The 26,366-nt window shown below is 46.4% G+C and overlaps 1 protein-coding gene across 4 annotated transcripts in view; it reads right to left on the reverse strand.

Annotated features, from left to right (window-relative positions):
• Positions 1-5,909: 5,909 nt before the first annotated feature.
• Positions 5,910-26,366, reverse strand: part of TUFT1 (tuftelin 1) — a 50,765-nt gene continuing 30,308 nt past the window's right edge. For all 4 annotated transcript variants that reach the window (XM_004285215.3, XM_033415511.2, XM_004285214.4 and 1 more), the window contains 7 exons: positions 25,303-25,416; positions 21,220-21,348; positions 20,541-20,635; positions 17,799-17,904; positions 16,831-16,914; positions 15,842-15,942; positions 5,910-15,255 (listed from right to left, as the gene is read on the reverse strand). In XM_004285215.3, coding sequence (XP_004285263.1) covers positions 15,192-15,255; positions 15,842-15,942; positions 16,831-16,914; positions 17,799-17,904; positions 20,541-20,635; positions 21,220-21,348; positions 25,303-25,416 — 693 coding nt within the window. In that variant the 3' untranslated portion in view covers positions 5,910-15,191. The remainder of the gene's footprint in view (positions 15,256-15,841; positions 15,943-16,830; positions 16,915-17,798; positions 17,905-20,540; positions 20,636-21,219; positions 21,349-25,302; positions 25,417-26,366) is intronic.

The raw sequence follows: 26,366 nt of genomic DNA on the forward strand, positions 1-26,366 counted from the left end.
GGGTCCTCTGCATTGGTTCCTGTTTAGCTTTAATCCTTAACAAGACATTTATCAATAGTACACTTTTGGCTGCAAGTACAGAAAATGCAAAAGTGGTTTAAATAATAAGGAAATTTATGATCTTGCATAAATAGCAAGACTAAAAGTGGGGAGTTCCAGAGTTGGTGAATTCAGAAGGTCATTCACATGATAAAGGATCCAGATTCTTTCCATCTGCCCCTCTTCCATCTTCAGTGTATTATCTGGGTGATGTGGCTAACTCTTCTCATGGTGACAAAATGGCTGCTGAGCTCCAGGCATCACTCACACATGTGGCCACCATACTGAGAAGCAGAAAATAGGAAGTGTGTATTTGTCAAAGCAAAGAAACCCTTTTTAGAATCCTTGCATCAGCTTTCTCTCATGTCTCATAGGCCAAAAGTGTATCACCTACTAATCCCCTATACCAATCATTGGCAAAGGAACTGAAATTACAGTGATTGACTCAAATGCATCAAGACATACTCCTGGGGCTAAGAGTAGCCCCTTCCCTGTGTGCATAGTTTGCCTGTGAATACCAACAAAATTTGGGACTTGCTGAAAGAAAGAAGGGTGAGAGGGAAAGGGAACAGGGCAGAATAGATCTGGAGAAGCAGCCACTTGTATCTGATGCACTGAACTTCTCTTCAGCTTGGTTTCTCCAACTACGAACTAGGCATGATGACACCTACTTCATCTATATGAAGAGATACTTTTAGAAATAAGATTTTGCAGGACACTCTCATGAAAATAGTCTAATTACAAAACAGTGAGTTTCCTAGAATAGTCAAATTCATGCAGACGGAAAGAATGGTAGTTTCCAGGGGCTTAATGGGGGAGAAACTGGGGAGTTAGTGTTTAACGGGTATACAGTTTCAGTCGGGGAAGGTGAAAAAGTTCTGGAGGCGGATGGCGGTGACGGTCACACAACAATGTGACTGTACTTAATGCCACGGAAAGGTGCACTTAACAAGGGTTAAAATGGTAAGTTCTATGTTGTGCATATTCTATCACACACAAAAAATTAATAAAATAGTGAGGTTATTTAAGACATAGAGCAAAGAAATTGTGCTAAACTTGAAAAATGTACAATATAAATTCATGGTTCTAATAACCACAATGTTGAACTTTTACCTATTTTGATTTGTGGGTGGTAATCATTTCCCAGCCTCAGCTATCACTTCTGTCCAGATCATGCGCCATTCTCTCCTCTTTCCTCATATTCATTGTTATTTTGACTGAGGCGCAGATCAAGAAATTCCGTCTCCGAAAAATGCCCTGCAAGGGAATCCCCTGCCCGGAATGGAATCAACTATGATACCCACTTACTTTCCCCTTGAAGGTTACCTTCCCCTTCCTTCCTTTGTCTTCTGGTCCTTTTCAATACAGCTGTCTCTCCCCACATCCTTGCCCAGAGGCTTTGGGACAAGAAGGCAGAGAGGAAGACTCGGAGCCAGAGAGAAGCACAAGCACAAAGCATCGGGAGGTGTTGGCAGCTCTTGCAAACTCTATTTACTGACAACACATATGTACTAATATTTACTGATTCCTCAGAGGTCTGCAAATGAGGCAAAGCTGCTGTGTAGAGAAATGGCAGCTAGGTATCCAACCCAAACACCCATTCATAGAGGACCAGGTCATTCCCGCTGCAGCTACCAAAGCCCCTGCCCCCAGGTCCAGAGCCCAGAGCTGAGCCATTCTATTACATAAACTTGAAAGCAGAGGTCTTCTATTCATATTTATTTGGGGTTTTTTTGTTTGTTTTTTTGGTTTTTGGCTGTGCCATGCAGCATGCGGGATCTTAGTTCCCCCTACCAGGGATCGAACCCACGCCCCCTGCAGTGGAAGCACAGGGTCCTAAGCATTGGACCGCCAGGGAAGTCCCATCATTTACTCATATTTAACCTACTCACTCTGGACAGTCTTTTCCAAAACATATCATAGATTATAAAGACCTTCAACATGGAACACTCACCACTCCCTTAAATTCATGTCCCAGAGCTTAGTCACACCATCAGAAGGTGTCTCCTTACACGTAATCTTCTGCTGTAAATAAAATGGATTCTAGACAAATGGCCTCCATCGAGTTTTGAGTGATGTGTGCCCTCCAATGCAATTCAATGTTAGCAATCAGTTATAGGTATTTAGCTCCTGATACTAGGCAAGTGCCCCAGGGCTCCCTTCAGGAATGACTGTCTTTTGTTCAGTGATCCTGGTCAGTCACCTTGCAAAACACCCTGCTGGTTACAGGAAAGAGAATCCATTTCCATTCAGCCAGCCTTGACTGAGTATGCACAGTGTGCCAGGCAATATAGGACTGAGGATACAGGGATAAACCATCAGCCCCTGTCCTTTAGGAATTCTCAGGCCTGAGGGGAGACGCAGACATGAAAACAAACAATTACTGTACAATGTGATGTTTTATACCAGCTGCTCTGGGAGCACAGATGAAGGATAATTAGCTGTCTGGGGATTCTCTGGGGAGTCATGGAAGATTTCACCAGTATCATTGAGTGGGGTTTGGAAGAATGAGTACAAGCTTGCTGGAAAGATAAGGCAGGGAAAAGATTTCCAGGCAGAGGGAATAGCATATGCAAAGGCAGAGAGGTGAGGAAAGGCAAGTCCTTCTGTTTTGGAAACAACTGGCAAGGTAGCAGAGGCTCAGAAATGAGGCTGGTTGAGTAAGGCAGTGGGCAGCTTAATCCCAACCATGACCCCTCCTTGGCCCTGGGAGAGGGGGACAAAAACAGAGCTCTAGCTCTTTTGCTGGTGAATGAGCAATGTTATCTTCCTATATAAAGCTCATGTCCTTATAGATCCTGTTCTGTGGGTGTTCTAGGTATTTTGCAAGATTATAATCTAAGGGGAACTGTCTTCTCAAGGAACAAAGTTCTTTTATATATTTGAAAGGCCCTTGGGCAGGCCATGTGGAATCTTTGGGCTGTTGTGATGACCTCAAATGTGATTATTGCTGAGTGGAACTCTGAAGAGGATAAGCCAAGGCAGCACCCAGCCCTCCTTTGCACCCTCACTGAACTTCCTCTCCATCCTTTCAGACCCTTCAGGTGCCCAGGCCGGTGCTCTTCATTCAGTAAACACAAGATAATTTTCATCCTCTCCTTAATAAATTAATTAATTAATTTAGTGTTGGTTTGGCTGAGCTTTCTGGAAACTTCCAGAACGAATTCTTTCTTAAGAGCTTATTAAACATGAGCAAAATGAACTGAAATTTCTCAAGGAACTCTGAGAAATGCTGGTCTAACACACAAGCCTTCCAAATGAGCTTTAAACCTTTCAGCCTACTAAAATGTTTACTGGTCTGTAATATACTCCCAGCTCTTCTCAAAGCTCTGCCTCCGATGATGTGAGCCGTAGGCAACTTAAACTAGGGCAGGGATACGTTTTCAATTTTTCATAAAGTATTTACTTTTCTAGAATCCAATTTCTTTTTAGGCCTGGTCTTTCATCTTTCTGGTGCTAGACTTAATTTGCAAAACTGCTCCCTTGTCTCACTCCAATCTGGCTGGCTGCCCTTCGCTAAATAAGTGAGTTTGGGATTTACAACAGGAAAACTCCGGGGGCCTAGGCACGGTCAGAGGAGAGAGCCTGCTTGTCTTCCTGTGGGGCCCACAGTAGGCACCTGCCCAGGTGCTCAAGGCCCTGCTGCCCTCTTGTGGCAAGCACCGCCGCTTGGCAAACAAAGAAACTCCTCTTGTTTTCAGGTTCACTGGCTGACGAAATGTGCTCTGAAACATTGCTGTGCCCCCCTCCACCCCCCAGCGCCAGCATGTGGGATCTTAGTTCCCCCGACCAGGGATCAAACCCATGCCCCCTGCATTGGAAGCACAGAGTCTTAACCACTGGACCGCCAGGGAAGTCCCAGGACCCGTGTGATTTTAGAACTGGAAGGAACCTTGGCCAAACCCCCTTTTTTTGGTGGTGGTGGTGGTTGTTTTTTGGTGGAGAAGGAGCCTGAGGATAAGAGAGATATGGTCATTTAGCTAAGGACACACCCTGGTTAGAGAAGTGAGCAGGAATGGAACATCCACCCTCATGAGAAGACAGGAAAGCAAAAGCAAATGGCCAGTTGAAATTTAGGAAAACAGAGAATGCTAAAAAGTTGCAGACCAGCTGAGACAGCTGAGCCGGGCGGATCTGGTGGGCTTCCCTCCATCCGTCAGTGACCACTTCTCCCATTTTCTGCTTCCCAAGGAAAGCTGCTTTGTAATTGCACACAGGTCTTGGATAAGGACCATCTCTCTGTGTTTTTTGAACACTTTCTTATGCCAAGGACACACCACTCCATTGTAGGAGATCAGGATTTTTGTCCAAGCTTCAACCTTTAGTTACTCATACCACACTCCCACTTTTGGGCCTCAGTTTTCTCCTCTGGAAAATGAGGGAGTTGGGTTGGATGTTTTCTAAAGTTTGCTTTAGCACTGATAGTTTATGATTGTCTGTTTGCCTCTTGGGACACAAATATCTGGCACACAAATATCTGGTTATTAAGACTCGGAGTAACTTGAGGGCAGAGTCTTTTCCTCTTAATATCCCCAAAGCCCAACCCTATACCACTGACATATTAGATGCTCAAAAAGATTTATTAACAATAATTAGCATATTCAGTGCTGACACTGCCAGACACATTGCATATGATATTTAGATGTGGTTTTATATTGACGATCGCCACACCTGTGACGTTATAGAGCCCACCATTAAGCACAAGTGAAACCATGCACCTCAGATTGGAACTTGAACCCACGTACAGGGACTCGAACCCGGCCAAAACCCTGACTGGGACTCAAACCCATGCGGCCAGGACTCCAACGCGGCCAAAACCCCCAGTCTTCCAACTGAGATCACAAGACTTAAGGAAGCTCAGGTTCTTGATGTCTCATCCCAGAAAGAATTCAGTGAGAGACAAAGTGATAGGTAAGAAGTGGACTTACTTAGAAACACACTCCAGAGAGTGTGGGCAACCTTAGAAGGTAAGAAAGGCACCAGGGTATGGGTTTGTCAGTTTTTATCAGGGTGGGTAATTTCATAGGCTAATGAATGGGAGGAGTATTTCAGGAAGGGGCGGGGATTTCCAGGAATTGGGCCACCGCCCACTATTTTTTTTTTTTTTTTTTTTTTTTTTTTGCGGTAAGCAGGCCTCTCACTGTTGTGGCCTCTCCCGTTGCGGAGCACAGGCTCCGGACGCGCAGGCTCAGCGGCCATGGCTCACGGGCCCAGCCGCTCCGCGGCATGTGGGATCTTCGCAAACCGGGGCACGAGCCCGTGTCCCCTGCATCGGCAGGCGGACTCTCAACCACTGCGCCACCAGGGAAGCCCCCACCGCCCACTTTTTGATCCTTATGGTCAGCCTTGGAACTGTCATGGTGCCTATGGCTGTGTAATTTAGCTTGCTGATGCGTTACAGTGAGCACATACTGAGGCTCAAGGTCTAGTGGAAGTCAACTTGTCTGCCATCTTGGGCCCATTTGGTTCAAATCAGTTTATGTCATGTCCTCGGGCTATGTTGTTCTTTCAAAGGCTGTGCGCTGCCCGCTTCCCTCCCATTTCACAAGGACTCTGGGACAAGATTTTCTATGACTGACTCCTGGTTCCACACTTCCTACCTGTGCATCCTTTCTCTGTGTCTCAATTTCCTCATCTGTAAAACGGGAAGTAAATGGCAGTAAGCACTCAGTAAATGTTCTTATTAGGTAGACATTATTATCTTGATTTTATAGATGAGGAAATTAAAACTGAGAGAGATTAAATAACTTTTCCAAACCGGCATGGCCCAGTGAATGACAGATCTAAGATTAGAAGCAAGATCCAAAGCTCATGGACTCTTAAGCTCTATGCTACATTATTTCCCTACTGTTGAATGACTGACAAATGAATGAAGGAATAAATAAAATCCTTTATTGCTGAAAACAATGCTAATAGTTGGCATTCGACTCTTACATGGGGAGGATACTAATACTCCAGATTGGTCTCTTCCATACTACCTGGGACCAATTAAGAGAGAAGATGAAAACAATTCAAAACAAGAAACAGAGGTAAGTGCCCTCTTCAGCACAGAGGAGAATACAGGTTTCTTCTAAATCAGTGGGGACTTTGTGGCAGTACCAGGGCCAGGCACTGTGGGGATTAGATATTTCCCTGACCTTTCAAAGCTTGCAATCTAGTTGGGGAAACAAACATATGCAAAGTCTGAATTATAATGTCATAATTATTACATCCTAATACAGGGCGATACAGATTATTTATGTTAATTGATTTCAGAAAGGGAACACACAGCACAGGCTTGAGAATTCTGGGAAGACTTCCTGGAAGAGGAACTCAGGCCAAGTCTTGAAGCATGATTAACTTTCTTTGATGTTAGCTCTGATTGTTTTCTCTCCATCTCTGTAGATCTGGTTGGTTAGTCACCAAGGCCTATCGGTTCTTTCCAAATGACTCTCACACCAGTCCTGTACTTTCAAGTCCAGCAGCCATAATCCCAATTCAGTCCCTCATTATTTCCTGCCTGGAAGTACCCTAACAATCTATTAACTTGTCTCTTTGCTGTCAGCCTTTACCTTTTCAGTCCATGTCATCCACCTCTTTCGGATTAGCCTTCCTATTTTATGATGTCACTCCTATGATTCATTCATTCCAACTTCCCTTCAACTAATATTTATTGAGCATCTACTGTGTTCCAGGCACCACTTTTCTATGTACTAAGATATTCAGTATCGAACAAGACAGGCAAGGAAGAACTCTGCCCACCATCCACCTGGGACTTCCATACTAGTTTTTAAAAACTCCAGCAGAGACCTGTGGCAAGGCCCACCCTACTTATCTCCCCCTCCCCCTAACCTCCTACCACTTTCCAGCAGGATCTTCAGTTGGGCTCATCCCCCCACCCCACCCCATGCCACATTTTATCCCAACGCAAGCTTTCTTTATGTCCTTTCTCTTTGAACCTACCTGCCCAAATCCCTCAGGGCCTGGTTCTAGCTCCACATCCTCCCCACCCTTCTCTGTTTCCTTTTATATCACTGTCTGCCTCTCTCACATTCGCATTTCACATGTTCCATTATCTATTTCTATTCATTTCATTTCTATCGATTTCTATTCCACATGGTGGTATTTTTTTTCCTCTACTCACCTGACAAGATTCTAAACTTCTGGAGGACTGCAACCCTGTTCTATATTTTTCCATCCTGGCCTCCCCTAGCACCTGGCACATTTTTGTACAAATAATAGTTTTTTCTCTTCCTTATCCTCCTCATCTTTTTTTTTTCTCCTAACAATAACAACTAACATCTGTAAAGCAGTTTACAAAGTGTTTTCATGTACATTACATTCCACAAGCTGCACTATACGCCTGTATCAATTATCAATAAATATTTGATGGATTAATAGGGCAAAAGAGGAAGGCATTCCAGGCGAAGGAAATAACACTAGCAAAGGTACAAAGAGAGGAATGATCCTGGCATGAACAGAAGGCAGTGTGGGAACACAACCCTGCTGGAGAGGGAAGAGTGAACACTGTAGAAAATTTGGAAATTGAAGGATAAAGGTAACAAAAACCAACAGAAAAATAAATCCTGCCTTAACACTAACATGGTTAGCAGTTAGGTGTATTTATTTCTAGCCTTTTTTTTAGAAATATTTTTTTTCTTTTGCTAAGCTGTAATAAGTGTCCATAAAATTTTGTGTCCTACTTTGTTTCACTTAACATTCTAAGCACAGTTCCCTGATGTGACATAGTCTTCATAAAGGCCATTTGTAGTGAATGCATCTGCATGTACCTATCCATTTCTCTTTTGTTGGACACATGTTTCCCATTTTACGCTATTATAAGAAGCACAGATCTCTTGTGCAGAGAAGAAATGGAACAAAACTGGGTCTTTGGTGAAACCTCAAATTATTCTATGAAGGCTCATGTGAGCCTAAAGCATCTCTGGACTTTTTAGTCACCTGAGCCAGTCAGACTGATCCATTATTGCTTAAGCCAATTGGAGCTGCATTTTCTCTGATTTGCAACCCACATTATCCCACCTAACATAAGGGCTCCAATGGCAGGACTGAGCTTGTCTTGCTCACTGTCGTAAACCCACCTGAATCCTCAGTCCAAGGCACAGAGTAGGAGCCTAATAAACATGTGCAGAAAAAAGAATATGAACTCTTGTATGAACTATACATTCTTTTTTTTTTTTTTTGCAGTACGCAGGCCTCTCACTGTTGTGGCCTCTCCCGTTGCGGAGCACAGGCTCCGGACGCGCAGGCCCAGTGGCCATGGCCCACGGGCCCAGCCACTCCGTGGCATGCAGGATCCTCCCGGACCGGGGCACGAACCCGCGTCCCCTGCATCGGCAGGCGCACTCCCAACCACTGCGCCACCAGGGAAGCCCTGAACTATCCATTCTTATCCTGACCAGTGATCTAGAAGGATCTTAGTACTTTTATCAATATGAGCTTATCAACAAAAATGTTGCCTCTTCATCATATTTGCCACTAATAATTCCCCATTTTTTGGCCTTCTTTAGTTCTTCAATTTAGAAAGTTTACATTTTTATGAACTAAAATATTTTCCTTCATGACCTTTATTTTTATTTTTTATTGGGATATAATTGACATATACCTTCATGACCTTTAATACTAAAATTCTAAATGGATCTCCTCTCAGAGTTGATATTCATTTGTATTTTCTTCTAGTTTTTCTACAGTTAAATTGTAGTATTTAATTTCTTTCATTTACCTAGAATTTATTCAGGTGTACTGTTTAAGGTTAGAATTCTTTTTTCTTTTATTTTCTAAATTCTTAACCAACTGTTCAAACGCCTTTTCCCGCATTGAGTTGCAATGCTTCTTTTATCCTTTTTTTAATGCTTATATAAAATTGAGTCTATTTCTGCCTAGCTATGTAATATTTCACTATTCGCCAAGGCTAATAATCCTCCAATTAAGGTCTGTCTTCAAAATTTTCTTTGCCATCTCCCTTGTTTATTTTTCCAGATGAATTTTTAAAATAATTATATCTAATTCTAAAAGGACTCTTGGAATTTTCACTGTAAGTACACGAAGCCTAAAAATAAATTAAGGAAGAATTGACATCTTTACGATTTTAAACTTTGCCATCCAGGAAAGTTTTTCTTCATTAAGTTTCCCATATTTTTCAACAAAATGTGGTCATTTTCTTCACATAGATTACTGACATTTCAAATAAAGTTTATTTCTAGGTATTTTGTATTTGTTATTTTAGATTGTTTTCTAACTGGGATATTACTGGCATATGTAGGGAAACTTGCTAACTCGTCAAGACAGTCCAACTGACACTCTAACTGTCCTTTTGTTTCTTAGCCATCTCCCTGCAGGTACCACCCACAAGCCTGAGTTCTCCCCTCTGGAGCTAGGTGGAGTGAAACTGCACCTCCTTCTACAGGACAGATTTTCATCTCTTGGAGACTGCTATCATGTTTCCATCAGCCTTCTTTTGTCCTGGCTAAATAACCCTGCTGATAGGATGAAAATGTATCTGGGAGTAATTCAAATGACAGTGGTGAGGTGGGTGGATTTGGGGCAGGTTAGGCTAGAGGTGGGGTACCAGTGAGGACTGGCTTCTGTGGTAATCCAGGCTTAAAGAGATGGGCTAAGATGAGGCTGTGAACATGGGAAGGGGCAAGTCTGGGAGATATCTCAAAAGAGGAAACATCAGGACATATTGACAAACTAGATATAAGGAATAAAGAAATGCAAAGAGTCAAAGATGGCTCTAAATCACTGAAGAAAGTGATTCTCTCTACTAAGAGGAAGTATGAGAATTGAAAAGGGAAGGTAGTTTCAAAGGAAGTCAATTTTGGTCCTCCTGACCCTGAGATTACAATATATCCAAGGAGACAGATCTACAGCCTAGTTGTGAGATAATAGAAAACATATGTATTGGTCTGTGCCCTGGGTTCCTGGCACAGGGTTCCTAACACCCTTGTCAATTCCTAAGTGATAAATGCACTAGGATCATCTTTTATTCTAATGAGGGGACTCCGGCCGGGCTCCTGGATGGGGGTTGGTCACCAGAAAGACCAAACCATGATTAGAAGCTTGGAATTCTCAGCCCTGTCCCCCACTTACCCAGAGAGGGGAGAGGGACTAGAAATGAAGTTCACGATTAATCATGCCTGCATGAGGAAGACTCCATAAAATACCAACAGTATGGGGTTCGGAGAGCTTCCAGGTGGGTGAGCACATCCTTATACTGGGAAGGCGATGCACTCCAACTTCACCGAGACTGAACCTCCTGCACTCGGGACCCTCCCAGGCCTTGCCCTATGGATCTCTTCATCTGGCTGTTCATCTGCATCCTTTATTATATCCTTTAATAAGCTGGTAAAGGTAAGTAGGTGTTTCCCTGAGTTCTGTGAGCCTCTCTAGCAAATTAATCGAACCCAAGGAGGGGGTTGTGGGAACCTCTGGTTTGCAGGCAAGTCAGACAAAAGTCCAGCTAGGGACCTGCTACTTGCAGTTGGCATCTGAGGTTGGGGAGGGACAGTCTCTTGAGACTGAGCCCTTAACCTTATCTCCAGGTAGATGGTGTCAGAATTGAGTTAAATTGTAGGACACCCAGCTGGTGTTGCAGAGAATTGCCTGTTATAGGGGGAAAAACCCCCACATACTTGGTGACCAGAAGTGAAGTGTTCTGTGTATGCAGTAAAGGAGACATACAGGTGAAAAACTGAGTTTTTCCTAAACATCAGTGTTTTTCCAATTTTCCCCCACAATCATATGTTTTACATAGCAGGCCAGTTCAAACGCAAACACATAGAAATAGATATAAAACAGATATGTGTCCTCAAACTCCTGCAGACATATGCGAGTTTGGCCTAGAATACCCCCCTGAACTGACAGATTAAGTCAAGAGGACAAATGACTTCCTTCCCCTCAGCTTGTGAGATCCTGTGGTCTAAGACTTGGCGACCAATACCTGGTCAGGAAATTAATTAAGCTACCACCATCTACCCTCAATCCCATGTCCCAGAGGGCTCCAGAGGAAGAGAGATTCCAGAAGAAAGGCCACACACATTTTAGAGTTCAAAGTAGGTCTCACTGCCCACCCACAGAGCACACAGAGTTAGAAATTCCTCACCTTTTAAAAACACATCTCCTTTAGCCTCAGGCTAGATAAGGATTTTCCTTGGAGAAAGAGGGGCTAGAGAATATTTAGGTCTCCAACTTTGAGTTTCAAGGTCATGGGGCTTAGAACTGGGACAGGGAAGATAGGAAACACTTTCTCCTTGCGGAAGTGAGAGTCCTAAATCGAAGCATGGAAAAGAGGCCAAGGGCCCTAGGCTAACATCTGCTGTTGGGTCAGAGCCTGAACAAAACTCAGGCCCAAGCTCCGCAACGCTTGGCAATGAGGAATGAGGGAGCCCACGGGATTAGCAGAGGCCCAACAAAAAACAGCAACACACATTGAAGAGCTGATTAAAGACAGAAATTTGCTTTTCTACCCCAAGGGATATTACCCTCCTCAGTCAAATTAAGTTGCTTTAAGCCATGTCATGTCAAATCATCTTTACAGAGTACATCTTGGAACATTTCATAATACAAAATTTTTTTAAATAGAGTTGAAAATAAGCCAATCAATTTTTGGCTTTAGATACTTAGTTTTAAAAAAGAGGAAGTGAGAGAGTAGCACTGACATATATACACTACCAAATGTAAAATGGATGGCTAGCGGGAAGCTGCTGCATAGCACAGGGAGATCAGTTCGATGCTTTGTGAAAACCTAGAGGGTGGGATAGGGAGGGTGGGAGGGAGACACAAGAGGGAGGGGATAGGGAGATATATGTATACCTATAGCTGATTCGCTTTGTTGTACAGCAGAAACGAACACACCACTGTAAAGCAATTATACTCCAATAAAGATATTTTTTCAATAAAGTAAAAAATAAAATAAAATTAAAAACTGAAAAAAAAAAGAGGTCCAATGTACCATTTGGTTGAAATGCCATGTCCCTGTCAGAATTTTTTCTACTCAGGGAGGGGACAAATGAAGAGGTGGGAGGACAGAGGCAAGGAGTGCTTCTGCAAGCTTTTCCCATGTTGGGGTGATGCTCCGGGTTTATAGCAGCCTGCTGATGATGGCTGCGTGTCCGGGCAGCTCTCAACACCCAGCTCAAATAAACAGGCCGTCATGGCAAAGGTCCCAGGGAGTCAGACTCAATCTTCCCTCTGCGACATATTCAAGGAGCACAGAGGAGTTGGCTTACAAATGACATAACTCAGGCAATAAACAGGCCGCTGAAGTCAGGAGCAGCTTCTCACCACGCCCTTTCTCAGGCCCTGGGCTATTCTCCATCTCTAATGGAAAAGTTGCCAGGATATAAACTACCTTTCCCTCAGCTACTTTTTCTTCCCATAGACCCTTCTTAGCCCCTGTTCCTTTCAGCAGTGGTACAACTAAACTCAGGGGAATATACACCAGGGGCACTTTTTGGTCCCAGGAATCTCTTAGAGCTCTAGTTCTTTTTTTTTTCGGCCGTGCCACGTGGCTTGTGGGCTCTTAGTTCCCTGACCAGGGATCAAACCCGGGCCTGAGGCAGTGAAAGCGCAGAGTCCTAACCACTGGACCTCCAGGGAACTGCCACTAGAGCTCTAGTTCTAATCTCCAGAACGTTTCCAGACCACCTCATTATCTCCAGATGGAAGCTCTGCTCATCCAACCACGTCCTTGAGACCCAGCCCAGAGCCTCCCTCTCCTGTGCGGTGGCTCACTCGCTCCTGTCTCCTTCCAGCCACGCAAGTCAGTCGCCTTGGCACCTCAGGTAACCGCACCCTGCTTCCACCCTCTTAATATTCGGAGAACAAGCACAGTCTAGATACACCCAGGCCAAGCAAGACTTCCAGAGAAGGAAGAGAACCCAGGCTGTCAGAAGACAAACCCAGGTCCGGAATGGAAGGAGGTATCCAGTGCATCCTGAAGCCTGGATGTGAATTAGCTGAGAAGCAGACAGGGGAAGAAAAGTCACAAGAGAAAAATTTACATTATTTTGATTGAAGGAGAAAGGGGACTAGAGAGGAAATGCAGCCAGGGATGACAGGGGTTCCATTTCTAGTTTCTTTGGTACAGGGAAGATTCGTGTAAATTTAGCTATGTCCCCGTTGGGCCCTGCAGTCAACTACATTTTTTGTCAGAAAGAAAAAGATGATCAGTGGATTAACTGAATGATGCCTAGAGATAGCCAAAAACTAAAGCCTCAAACAGCTGCAGTCAGCATTTCCAGAGTACTTTTCATTTCTGCGAATCACATGGAGTTAGTCGTCTCCCTCCAGTGCTGATTGGTAAATCTCTAAGTAATCACAGGACCTCTGTCTGTCAGCAGATCTTTTCCAACTGAGGAAGACACGCAGTGGCCAACCTTAGGGATCCCACAAGGCCACCACCCCAGACAGGGTCAGAGCTCAAGTTAGGGGCTACCTCCTGCAATGCAGACTCAGACTATGGAGCTGAGCTGTTTAACAGAGACAGGCTAACTCCTCTGAATGCCACAAAGTCCCCACATCATCGTGTTGGGGATGTCTCCATACCTCCCAGATGTGGACAGCAGGGTGCCCACCTGCAAGAGGCACTAAAATTATGCTCTTTCATCCTCCCTGAAAAGTGAAAAGAAACCAGGCCAGGAGCTCAAAGAGACACATTAACATAATTTATTAAATTCACCCCACAAAGAACATGCCACAGGAAAGAATATCAGAACTGGAAGGGCTCATGGAGATTATCTGGTCCAGCCCCCTCGTTTCACAAATGGGAATGGCGAGAAGAACACCAGAACACCAGAACACGATGGACAAAGCCAGCATGGGAGCTCAGGCCTGATGCACAGAAACCACAGACTTAAGGCTTCTGGTTTTGAGCCAAGTAGAACTTAAAGACTTAATTTTTATTTTTCATTTTTCTGTGTCCTACGGTACCACATTCTGACGCTTATCTCCTCCTTAAGGCTGCAGGAAGAGCCCTAAAGAAACTCGATGAGTGGCAGGTTCACTCAGAGCCAGGGTAACAAACTGACTGTGGAGCAGAGGGGTGCAGAGGGGTTAAGGGAAGAATTCAATCCCTCCTGATTGCTCTCTTCCCCCAAACAACAGACACTCAGACCCAGATGCTTCAGGGCGAATATATCAATACTTGCCTTCCTGAGGTTTGGAGGAGGAAGGGAAAAGCAGCAGGAAAGAGAGAAAAAGACTATGACATCATTCTGAAATCGACAAGTCCACTGGGAACACTCTTTTCCCTCTGTCAGAGCAAATCCAAACACCGCAAGAGAAGGCTGCAGAACTCTGAACTCTTGGTATTTAATCAGTTGTAAGCAAAAACACCAATAACTTAGCCAAATAAATACCATGAGAGTTTCTTCGCTGAGACTGATGTAACCCAGTGAAAACAGTTTTTAGGCTCTGAGTCGAGAAGAATGAGGTGTATCTTGCTCCGCAACTTAGGGGGAAACCCTAAGAGATTCTGGGAGTCCTCACAACAGACAGAAGTCGCCCGTAACTGTCCGTGGCCTCACAGAACCTTTCTGCTATGAGCTACTCCCTGAAGGACATTCCCCCTCCCCAAAAGACAAGGCCGTCCAGTCAAAGTTGAGGTTCACAGGCCATGACAGGTAGCCCCATTGTCTGTCTGCAGGAGGCCCAGGTCAGCATGGGCTGAGGGTGGAGCAATTAGAAAAACAAACAGTTTGTTGCTAAGAACTGAGCTGTGTTTAAGGAAGGAACTTCATGCCCCGGGGCCACTCTCCAATCACTGCTGACATGTGTGCCTCCAGCCTCTAGGGCTGAGGTAGATCTTGTCACCTCTCCTGACCTGCGGAGGGCCTGGCTTCTGGGGCAGAATAACCGGCCCCTGCTACAAACTCCAGTCTACAACAGAAGGGAGGCTCTGCTACAGAGAAAAATATTAACTATGGGAATAAGGCTACTGCCCTGGGTCCTGTAGGCAGGATATCGCCGGCCTCCAGAGGCTGCAGTGCCCAGAGGGGGAGCTCATCCCCCGTCCGCCCAGCGTAGAGGACTGGCGTTCGGAACCATGAAGGGAGCAGTCGGGAAGTCAAAGTCAGGGCCGGCAGCCTCCAGGGGTGGTGGGCTGCTCCTCAGGCCAGAGGCACCAGCAACAGCAGCATCTTGTCTCCTTCAGCTCATGTTTCCATCACTCGGATGAGAGGCATGGGCTTTGGGCTGGGGGTCTTGGTGATCCTAACGCTGAAAAGAAAGTCGGAAACGCTGAGTGCCCTGTTGTTGCCCACCCTTCACAGAGCCGCCCCTCCAGTTTGCCTCTGGATTCTATCCTGCAGGGCCCGCTGATCTCGGTTCTCATGCCTTGAAATAGTAATTGTCAGTGCTAAGAGGTTAGGGGACTGGTACTTTTGTCTGGTGGCAGGGGTGGGGAAAAGAGAAGGTGCAGCTGAACACCTTAGGAGTGGGTATGGCTGTGATTCTTGATTTTTTTTTCAGTCTTGGACCTTTTTGTGAATCTCTTGGAAACAAAAGGCCCTCTCCCTGGAAACATGCCCTTACTATACATTCACAATTTCTGCATACGACTTTAGGGGCTTCAGGCGCCTCTAGCACTGTTCATGGGCCTCTTTGGGGTTCTGGTATCAGGCTCTACTCTAAGCTGGTTAGAAAGTGGCTCAGGTGGAGAATGGGTCAGATTCGAGACTGAGAGAATGAAGCTGGATTTAGAAGAGCCTCATCCTGGCCTTGGCACTAAAGGTCTCCTTCCCACGGCTCTGTCCCTCTTTCCTTCACTTCCTACCTGGGGCCCACTCCATTCATGCCCACTCACCTGCCCAGGTTCTCAGTCTTGGTCCGGTTCTGGGTGCTGAAGTTGCCATGGGTGATCTGTTTCTCTATCAGGTGTTCCATCCGGTCGTGCATCTCTAAATTCTGTAACACAAGTTATGAGATTAGAATTGGGCTTCCTCTGGTTTGCCCCGTGCCACATTTAACCAGCTCATTCTGGTCTCCACCTCTGTGCGCTGCTGTCACCCCAACCCCTACCGTGTGTGCCACCAGGATGCCCTCTCCCTCCAGTACTTACTTGCTCCAGCCTCCTTCCCTGAAGGTGCGTTCTCTCAATAACTGTGCAGCACTGATCCTCTCCTGTAAATCCTCTCTATACATTTCCTGCATATAATTTCCTATAGTCTGCTGAGATATTTACTTATGTTTGTCCATATGCTTTTCTATAAAGTATTCTTAGGTATTTTTTAAATGTATTTTATCTATAAATCTAGACTGGAGATAAACAACCCTGTCTCCCATTTCTTTTTATCTCCCCCACTAGCTGGGACCCTCACACAATGGCTGCAAAGCAATCTCAGGTAGTCAGTCAATGGACAGGAGGGGCCCTGAGGTATGGTAGAAATCAGACCAAGAACACATTAGCTAATCGAGCCCATCGCCTTAGCCAAGGAGAAGACTCCACCCGTAGAATGCATCCTCCTTCAAAGCTCAGCTCCACTGTCAGCTCCTCTGCCAAGCCCATATAGTCAGAATGAAGGGCCGGCCTCCATGCTGCTAGGTGGCACAGGGCTTGCACCATGAGGATATATCCTTTCAGAGTGGGGACAGGTCTTACCATTGTTTGCAACTCCCTGAAGAGTCTTAGAAAATGTTCACTCAGCGGAACTGAAGATCATCCAACCACCCCAGCTACTCACTTCCGAGCAGCAGCTAGACAGGCTCGAGACCCCCTCCAGAATCTCCCCCTCCCTATGTCCAGTTTTTTCTTCAAGAGTCTGCTCCCTTCCCAGGGCTGCCCAGAACACACACCTCGGCTTCCAGGTAGGCGATCTTCTCCTTGAGCTCCTGGATGGCAGTGTCCTTTGACTGTATCACAGCTTTTGAATTCTGGAGCTGCAAAGTTATGGCAGACACTGAAGCTTGTTCTGAAATGACTCATTACATACTCATCGCACTTCGCCCGGCTGCCCGGCTGCCGGGGGCGGGGGAGCCAGCAGAGACAAAGGGCAGAGTTTTGCACCTCTCAAGTGGCTGGCTTAGCTTTTCTATAAAAGCCTTGTTTCAGTGAGTGTTAAACTCTTGATTACCCCAGGTGTGGGGGCAGGGGTTTGAGGGGAACACCACCCTGATAATCCAAAGTAATGGATGATTCAAAACCCCTTCCATTTGACTTTGGGAAAGACAAATTACGTATTGGTTCAAGAGATATTTACTGAGTGCTTACCATATGACAGGCCCTGTTCTAGAGAATGGGCAATAGCAGTGAACAAGACAGAAAAATCCTAGCCCTCATGGAGCTGACATGCAGCAACTATGCCCTCCCAATTAGGGTATCTTAAATTCTCAAAACGATTCTACAAAATGGCATATTCTGAGTGTGCTACCCTAGCTCAGGCAAGGGAAGGCAGAAAATGTGCATGAGGGGCAAAGGCTGAAAATCTACACACAGATAAGTGAGTTTACTGGGACTTAATTACTCATTTACCAGCACTCTTCAACGTGTGGGCGAGAATAACCTCGTCCTTCTTCTCCCATGGGAACGCACAAGGCAAATAACCAAACAAGTAGGGGAAAGATGGGAGAAAAGCAAATCCCAATCACCCTAACCTCGTAATCGGTTGCCATAAATGTTTTACGGGACACTTAATGAATATAAGCCAAGATACCCAAGAGAATAAATCAATAAAGGTGTAGACTTGACAGGAAAACAGGGCTAGACAATGTGGAAACTTCCAGAGGGGGTAACCCAGAGCAGGGTAAGATCTAACCCTGCTTACCTGCTCTATCATTTGCCGGACTTTCCGCTGCTGGCTCTTAAGCATGTCATCCAAGTGGTGGATCTTCTGCCGCAACCCAGCCACTTCCTTTTCCAGGTTAGCAGCTCTGGGGATTAAGACCACAAGGCTGAGACAAGGGGAAAAGATGCTTTCTCCACCCAGTCACAGTAAGGGCCTTGGGCTCAGGGGCTTTCAATCAGGCATGATTCCCTCTGCCTGATTCCCCAGTGGTCTGCTATAAGGAGGAGGTGGTGGGACACCTTAGAACAACACATCAGAAGCATCACTAGAGATCATCTAGTCCAAATAAGGGAACTGAGGCTCAGAAAGGTTAGAAAGGATAAGTCATTCTGGATAGTTCTACGGATAGAACTAGAGCCAATAGGTAGATGTTTCAAGGAAGGAGTTCTTGTATTAACACAGGAAAGACTTTTTCAGTATTAAAGTTGTCAGAAAGTGGACTGCCTCGTGTGTAATGAACTCCTCCTTCCTGGAAAGATTCAAGTACAAGCTGGGATTATGATACCCTAGACCATCAAGCTTTGGCAGGGATTTTATATCAAGAGGGAGATAAGATTTGAGGACCCTTAAAGCCTCTTCACACAAGTCCATTTCTAAGTCTCCTGATTCCCAGCCACTGCTGCTTCCTTTGCCTCTTCTAAGCAAACTGGGCCAAGATCTCCAAAGGTCAGGCGGCTGGGGAGTCCAGGAGTTCAGAGCGCTGAAGAATTGCTGGTACCCATTACCCTCTGGGTCTGCCTGAGGAAACAGACAAGCGCCCACTGCTAGAAGATGGGCAGTGCTCGGCGTGGGGGACACTGCAATCTGAGCCTCCAAACTCATCCTTCCTAAGCTTCAAACATTCTAAGTTGTCACCCTCAGCTCTCCAGTGCCCTATTACTCAGTCTCCTTTTATTTAGAAAATCAGCATTTATGATGCATAGCTGTCATTTGCCATCCCCAAGTCTCAGTTTTGGATTATCTGGTCTTTTGTGTTTCTCCTGTTCCTTCCACTCAGTCTCCTGCCCATGAGCACCTCCACCATTGAGGAGGGAGTGCTGAGTAATTTAAAGCAATTCTGGGGCTTCCCTGGTGGCGCAGTGGTTAAGAATCCACCTGCCAATGCAGGGGACACGGGTTCGAGCCCTGGTCCGGGACGATCCCACATGCCATGGAGCAACTAAACCTGTGCGCCACAACTACTGAACCCGTGCACCACAACTACTGAGCTTGCACTCTAGAGCCCTTGAGCCACAACTACTGAGCCCCCGTGCCTCAACTAATGAAGCCCGTGCGCCTAGAGTCCATGCTCCGCGACAAGAGAAGCCACCACAATGAGAAGCCCGTGCGCCGCAATGAAGAGTAGCCCCCTCTCGCTGCAACTAGAGAAAGCCCGCGCACAGCAACGAAGACCCAATGCAGCCAAAAGTAAATAAATAAATGTATATAAAAATTTTTTTTAAAAAATCAAGCAATTCTGCTGTGAAGTCTGAAAGAAGCCTACAATAAGATGTCTGCATTTTTCATGTCAGGCAGGCCTAGATCAAGGATATCCCAAAGGAGAGAAAAGGACCCCCCAGAAGACTGAGGGGTCCAAGAAGGCAAGGATTGTGTCGGTTCATCTTGGAATTCCTTAGAAGGCCCTTCAGGTAATGTCTGTTGAACTTAGAAAGGTCCAACTTATACAATGAAGTCCAGACCAATATACTAATGTTAAATTTGATTTACCGGGACTTCCCTGGTGGTGCAGTGGTTAAGAATCCACGTGCCAATGCAGGGAACACAGGTTCGATTCCTGGTCCAGGAAGATCCCACATGCCGCAGAGCAACTAAGCCTGTGCACCACAACTACTGAGCCTGCGCTCTAGAGCCTGTGAGCCGCAACTACTGAGCCCGCCCGCCATAACTGGAGATGATGCTCCGCCACAAGAGAAGCCACCGCAATGAGAAGCCCATGCACTGCAATGACGAGTAGCCCCCGCTCGCCGCAACTAGAGAAAGCCCACGTGCAGCAATGAAGACCCAATGCAGCCAAAAATAAATAAATTTATTTTAAAAAATTTGATTTACCATCTGAGATCTTCTATATTACTTGCCAACAGCGTAAAAAATTTCTAAATTTGTGAAGGTCCAAGAATGGCTCAATCTTTGCCCTGTAGGTTTCATTGGTCTGGGGCCTCTGATCCCCTCTGATCAGAGGGAATTTGCAAAATCCTCTAAGCCTGGAGTAGAAAGGATCTCAGAGATCCCCTAGATGCCACTGCTGACAGGTGGGTCTCAGTTTCTGAGATGGTTCAGATGAAAGAAGTTCAGTAGCTCTCCACGAAGCTGCTCATTTTATTTTCATCAGCACGACTTGTGAGGAAAGTATTCAATTTTACCCTCAGATAGTTTACAGTTGGTTTTTGTTTGGGGGGGAGTAAGCTGTGGTGTAATAACACCACTTCCACATCCAGTATGACAACCAAGGAATGATGTGCCACAACGGCAGACACTTTACCAGCTCCTGCTTGACCCTGGCTCTAAAACTGTAGAAGCCCTTTCTTCAGGTTATTACTCCCTGGAAAATGAGCTCCTTGGAGATGGGAGCCTCCCCAGCAGTGTCTCCCTGGGCAGGGCCCCACGCTGAGCACACACATGGTGAGTCAGAGCTGGAAAATCTGACATCAGCACCAGCTTCCTCCCCAGGTCCGTGCCCTCCCTTCCCTGCACCCCAACCTCACAGTGAACCAGAGTCCTTACTTTTCTTGTTCTGCTTGGCAGTCAACCTTCTTGCTCCGAAGTTCCTCCAGAGCTGTCTCCCCTTCCCTGACCTTCGCCAGTAAGGCCTGATGCTCCTGGATGGGCCAAAGGGAAGAAAATCTAAGATGAGGAGATGGCGACAGTTCCTGCGTTTGGGGTGAGATGGGCGCTAGGGCTGGCAGTCAGCCCCTGCTGGGCCTGGGACAGCTGCCAAAGAGCAGCAGCCCAAGCTGGTTTGATGGGGCACTCTCCCCTGTCCGGGATAACCCTTCCCACCCCAGCACATAGAAACTTCTCAGCCTCACCCAGCTGCCCAGAGGGAGAGTCCGGCCCTGCATTATCCAGGCCCCCCTGCCAACTATGGCTACCAGTCCCCAAGAAACCAGGCTGAGTGGCTCCTGAAGAACCATCTTCAAAGGCCAAAGGGCAGCTATACAAGAACCCGCCTGAAATGGAAATGGGTTCAACTCTAGTTGTCAAGGGCTAAGTTAGACAGAGAAAGACCTTCCCATTCCTTAAGGGCTGAAAGGTCCTCGAAGGTATTTGCCAAAGGAAGCTATGAAATGTGATTTTCTGGAGCTGCTCAGAGAAGGACAGTCCCTGCGACCACCTCAGTCAATCCCCAGGCGCCTTCCGGCCCAGGAGTCTGAGTGCTGAAGAGCAAGAGTCCAACAGTTACCATCTCCATTCCCAGAAAGCATCTCTGCAGCTCCCCGACTTCCGCCTCCTTCTGTTCCACTCTGTCCTCTGCTCTCTGAAGGGCCACCTGATTCTGTTCTGCTTCTCTCTGGTACCGATTGAGTGTGACCTGTGACACAGGATGGGGATGCGTTAAGCAGGCAGAGGGACAAACATGGATAAAAACCTTAGGAAAAAAAAACCCGGAGGGGGACTGCCCTGGTGGTCCAGTGGCTAAGACTCCGTGTCCTCAATGCAGGGGGCCCGGGTTCAATCCCTGGTCAGGGAACTAGATCCCACATGCTGCAACTAAGCGTTCATATGCCGCAACTAAAGATCCCACACGCCACAGCTAAAAATCCCACACGCCACAACTAAGACCCAGCACAGCCAAATAAATATTAACAACAAAAAAAACAGGAATCTGGGTGCAGTGATGGGAGGAGGGAGGCAACCCTGATGAGCACACCGCTGTCTCCCACTCACTGTTCCAGGACCACTCAGGAGACTAGCAGATTAACTCCACTTGCAGGGTTAATTGTCACAGAGTTGATCAAGCTCTACTTTAGAGTGACACCTGGAACCCACAAGCACCGGTTTCCAGATGGATGACTTCGTCAACATCCCCACCAGCCCTCCAGTGCCACCCAAGCTTAACCCAGTGTTTCAGCTTTCCTCCTCGTGCAAACACAAAAAATCCAGGGGAGGAGATCTCCATGTCCTTCCTTCTGTCTCCCAATCTTCCTCGTCCTCACTTCCAGCAATACCGGAAAGGCCAAAATGGCACCCGGAAGGGCTACTAGCACCAGGAAGCATTCGCTCTTTGTCAAGGATGATAAGCCAATTTGGAAAGGAGAGAAGCAGCACTTGTAGTGAAAAAGTAAGAACTTGCCTCCTTTCCTCCCACGTGCATTTTGCCAACTCCAGTCATCCTTCAGGTCTCAGCTTAGACACCCCTTCTTCTAGGGAGCTCTGAGCTCGGGTAAGGAGTCCTTCCTTGTGTGTCCACAGAAGACACAGCCCTTCCCTCTTACAGCACTGAGCAGATTTTGTCCGGTCACTTGTGTGCACCCCCCAGGAGACCATCAACTTCACGATGGCGGAGACCTTGGGCACTGTTACCTTTCCAGAGCTCAGCACAACACCGCTCCATAACATCATGAATGGAACCGATGGCCATCTAGTCCAACCCTCTCCTCTCACAACTAAAGATCAGCTGACCTAGTCAAGGTTACACAGCCAAAGAATGACAGAACCCGGTTACTTCGTCATCCATTTCAATGCTTCCCAGACACCCCATATTGACTCCCCAGTCAGTTACTAAAAAAGAATCCAAGTAGCCTCCGGAAACCCTAACCAGACCTGGTGAAACAGAACACCAGCAACCAGTCTGTCTGGCACCTCCCAAGTCAGAATCAAGGAGGAGAAGGCAAAGCACAGGATGATGTGTGATGGGATGTGTCCATGCTGCACACAGCTCTGTCCAGAGCAAACTCACGGCAAATCCCTCCTAACGGCCAGGAGCCAGTAGAACGGGAAACCATGAGGTTTTCCTCATGGTAACTGACAACCTTGCCCTTCCTACCCCGCATATTCAGAAAAGGAGACCAGAAAGTCTAATTCACCAGGAGAGACAGAGAAAAGCCTTCAAATGTCTCATATTAGCCTGGAACAGGCCAGCCCCATGGGCGGGAATGTAAAAATAAGGCCTCTCGGGCTTCCCTGGTGGCGCAGTGGTGGAGAGTCCGCCTGCCGATGCAGGGGACGCGGGTTCGTGCCCCGGTCCGGGAAGATCCCACATGCCGCGTAGTGGCTGGGCCCGTGAGCCATGGCCGCTGAGCCTGCGCATCCGGAGCCTGTGCTCTGCAACGGGAGGGGTCACAACAGTGAGAGGCCTGCATACCACACAAAAAAAAATAAGGCCTCTCATTTCTGTACACAAACATTGCACCCAGGTTGATGTGTGCTCGGAATACAGCATTAATGGGCCACAGATGATCCTCACACCCAGCTGTAGGATCACAAAGGAAAAAAAACACACTCCTCTGCCACATCAGTCCCATAGCTCCAGCCAGCTCTGCCCTAAGGGAACCTCTTAATCATAAGAGGGTGTGGTGACCTACCCCAACAGTGGGAGAAACCCAAGGAGCATCTCCTATCGTAGGTGGGTGCTGCATGCCTTGGGGTTAAAGGGCAGCCCCCTGTAAGAAGCCATGGGCGTGTGGTTAACAGCTGTCAGGGGTCTTCTAGCCTTGGGCTTTTACTCAGGACACTTTTGCTCAAGCTTTGAAACCCAGGGCCAGCAGAGCCCCCCGTATGCTGCCAAAACCAACCAGTACTTCACAGTGTCTCTCAATGTAGAAATTTCTTTCTAAAATTCACAGTCTGGTCAGTGCTACAGCCTCGACCTCCCCTTCCTCCTGTTCTACTCCAATAAGGTAAGGAACAGCTGGTCATTGAACCAATTCATTGTCAACCTAATTATACAAATTGTGGAATCTGAAATAGATACAACAAACTCCTTTACTGCACAGCTACTCTGTTCTGAGACAAACTAATCTTAGTATTACCCTAAGCCCAAATTATTTAGGATAAGAAAACCCATGTGTTAAATGGATCACTAAGAAAAATATAGGATATTTTTTATTTCTAAAACCCTTTTGAATAATAAATATACTTACATATATTACCTCACTCAATCCATACATCAAACCTGTGAGGTATATTTCATGACCCCTTTGTACAGAAGTTGAAACTGATGGTTAGGGAGGTTAAACTACTCACTCAGGTAAGACTTCGACTACTCTTGAGGCAGTTGATCACTCTCACTGCCCTTCGTCCTCACCCTCAATACACCTCTCAAAATTCCCTCTCTTAGGGAATTCCCTGGCGGTCCAGTGGTTAGGACTCCACGCCTCCACTGCCGGGGGCCCGGGTTCGATCCCTGGTCAGGGAACTAAGGTCCCGCAAGCCGCGTGGTGTGGCCTAAAAAAAAAATTCTCTCTCTTAGTCCATAAAACAGAAGAGTTCAGGCTGGGATTCCTCTTTCCACCAGACCCTGGCAAGCCTGGGCAGGGCAGAATCCTATGATTACATATTTCTGACCTAAAAAGTACTTTACGTGTGGGTGAACAATACCAGATAACAGAAGGTTACTCTCATACAGAGCAGCTAGGAAAACTGCTCTGTTTGCCCAGTGTACCTCATCTTATACCCAAAGAATTGTCTGGAAAGCATGGAAGACGTCACATACTTTTAAAAGTGGGGGGCTTTCTCTATATAGAGATTTTTGTATTTTTTTTAATCTTCTACAATAACCTAGTATTACTTTCATAACAATAATTGAGATACTCACTCAAGATCACAGAGCTCTGGGCAGGAGTAGGGATAAATTGGGAATTTGGGATTAACCGATACTACTACTATATATACTGTAGATAAACAGCAAGGACCTACTGTATAGCCCAGGGAACTACATTCAATACCTTGAAATAACCTATAATGGAAAAGAATCTGAAAAAGAATATATATATGTGTATATAACTGAATCACTTTGCTGTACACCTAAAAACATTGTAAATCAACTATACTTCAATTTCAAAAAAAAAGATCACAGAGCTCTGTGTTGTAAAGCCAAGTCTTGATCTAAAGTCCCCTGACTCCATGGGCACAGTTCTTCCTAAGGCCACACCAATTCATCCACTCACCCTGTCCACACTTAAGAGGCACCCACCTGATGCCAAGTGTTGTCCCAGACACTGGGGATGCAGTGGTGAACTGGACAGCAACAGTCCTTGCCTGCATGGTGCCTAGAGCCCAGCAGTCCTTATAGAAAGGACTTCTGAAGTACCTGCTCTCCCAGACCAGCATCACCACTCTGCTCCAGTAGAGCAGAGACTCAAGAGCTAGCCTTAGGCAACAAAAACTATAAATATCCAGGAAAGGGCAAAGCAGACAGGAAGTGCTCCAGGCCGCAGAGCCTAGCCTTTCCAGTTGATGGCACTCCAGCCAGGAAGACTTCATCTGCACCTGTATCCAGTGGCCCAACCCTTAGGGCACCTTCTCCCCAGATCCCAAATCTCACCTCAAAATCCACACGGTCTGACTGGTGCTGCCGCTCAGCCTCCTGCAGCTTGACAAGCAAGTCCTGCACGGTCCTCCTCAAGCTCTCGACATCTTCATCTAGATAGGTGTCCACCTGCAGCCAGAGGAGGGAAGGGAAGGTGAAGTTACTATGTTTGTGACTTGGTAAGACAAGGTCCCCCCGACAACGCACACTTGTTTGGACCATCTTGCTCAGACCACCCTCACAAAAGAATTCACATCGCACAAGGGGAGAGTTAGTCAGTCATAGGCACTAAGGAGTTCTGAGTTATTCATATGAAAACACTCTCATACCTTAAAGAACTCAACTAGTTTCCAATCACCTGATTATTTTAGGACACACTGTAGTAATCTTTATACATGTATCAACTGATTAAGGAACAGGTATGTTTATGCCGTTCTCATGTGTCTGTCCTGCTTCCATCAGACTAGAGCTCTCTGAGAGCAGGGACCATGTTTCGCTTTGGACTACAGTTCCCCAAGGGCAGGGACTGTGCCACATTCATCATGAGGGGCATGTCCCAAAGGCACGTCTTTTGTGGTTCTCTGCACTTAGCACAAAGATCAGCAGATGAAGGGTTACTGACAGATGGGCAGCTTAAGGCAAAAGCACCCAATAAGTCCAGGAATCTGATTCGATGGAGGAAAAGGTGTCTCACTGAGGTTACTGTGAGCCTCTCCCCCAGGCACACCCAAACTGGCATGTATGCTCTCGCCTCCATCTCTGCTCACTTCAGTTACCAGCTCCCTTGAGTCTGACAGAAAAGTCCCTCCCGGTCTTGCACAGCGGGGAAATAGCAGCACCTTCAAACCAGAGCACAGAGCTCAGCTGGGAGGAGCGGACAGGGTCCCTGGGTGGCTGTGTTATCACTGAGTCCTGTGGGCCTTGTTTCTCTATCTGGGAAGCAGGGAAAAGACTCCTTACCACACCCTGCCTTACAGCCTGCCTCAAAACTAAGATAATATCCGGTAGGGCTTGGAGCCTGTGAGAAGAAAGGCTGAACAGATAGTGCCAGGTGTTATTATAACTTGTTGCCAACAGCA

The sequence above is a fragment of the Orcinus orca genome, chromosome 1, assembly GCF_937001465.1.
Source record: "Orcinus orca chromosome 1, mOrcOrc1.1, whole genome shotgun sequence".
NCBI lineage: Eukaryota > Metazoa > Chordata > Mammalia > Artiodactyla > Delphinidae > Orcinus > Orcinus orca.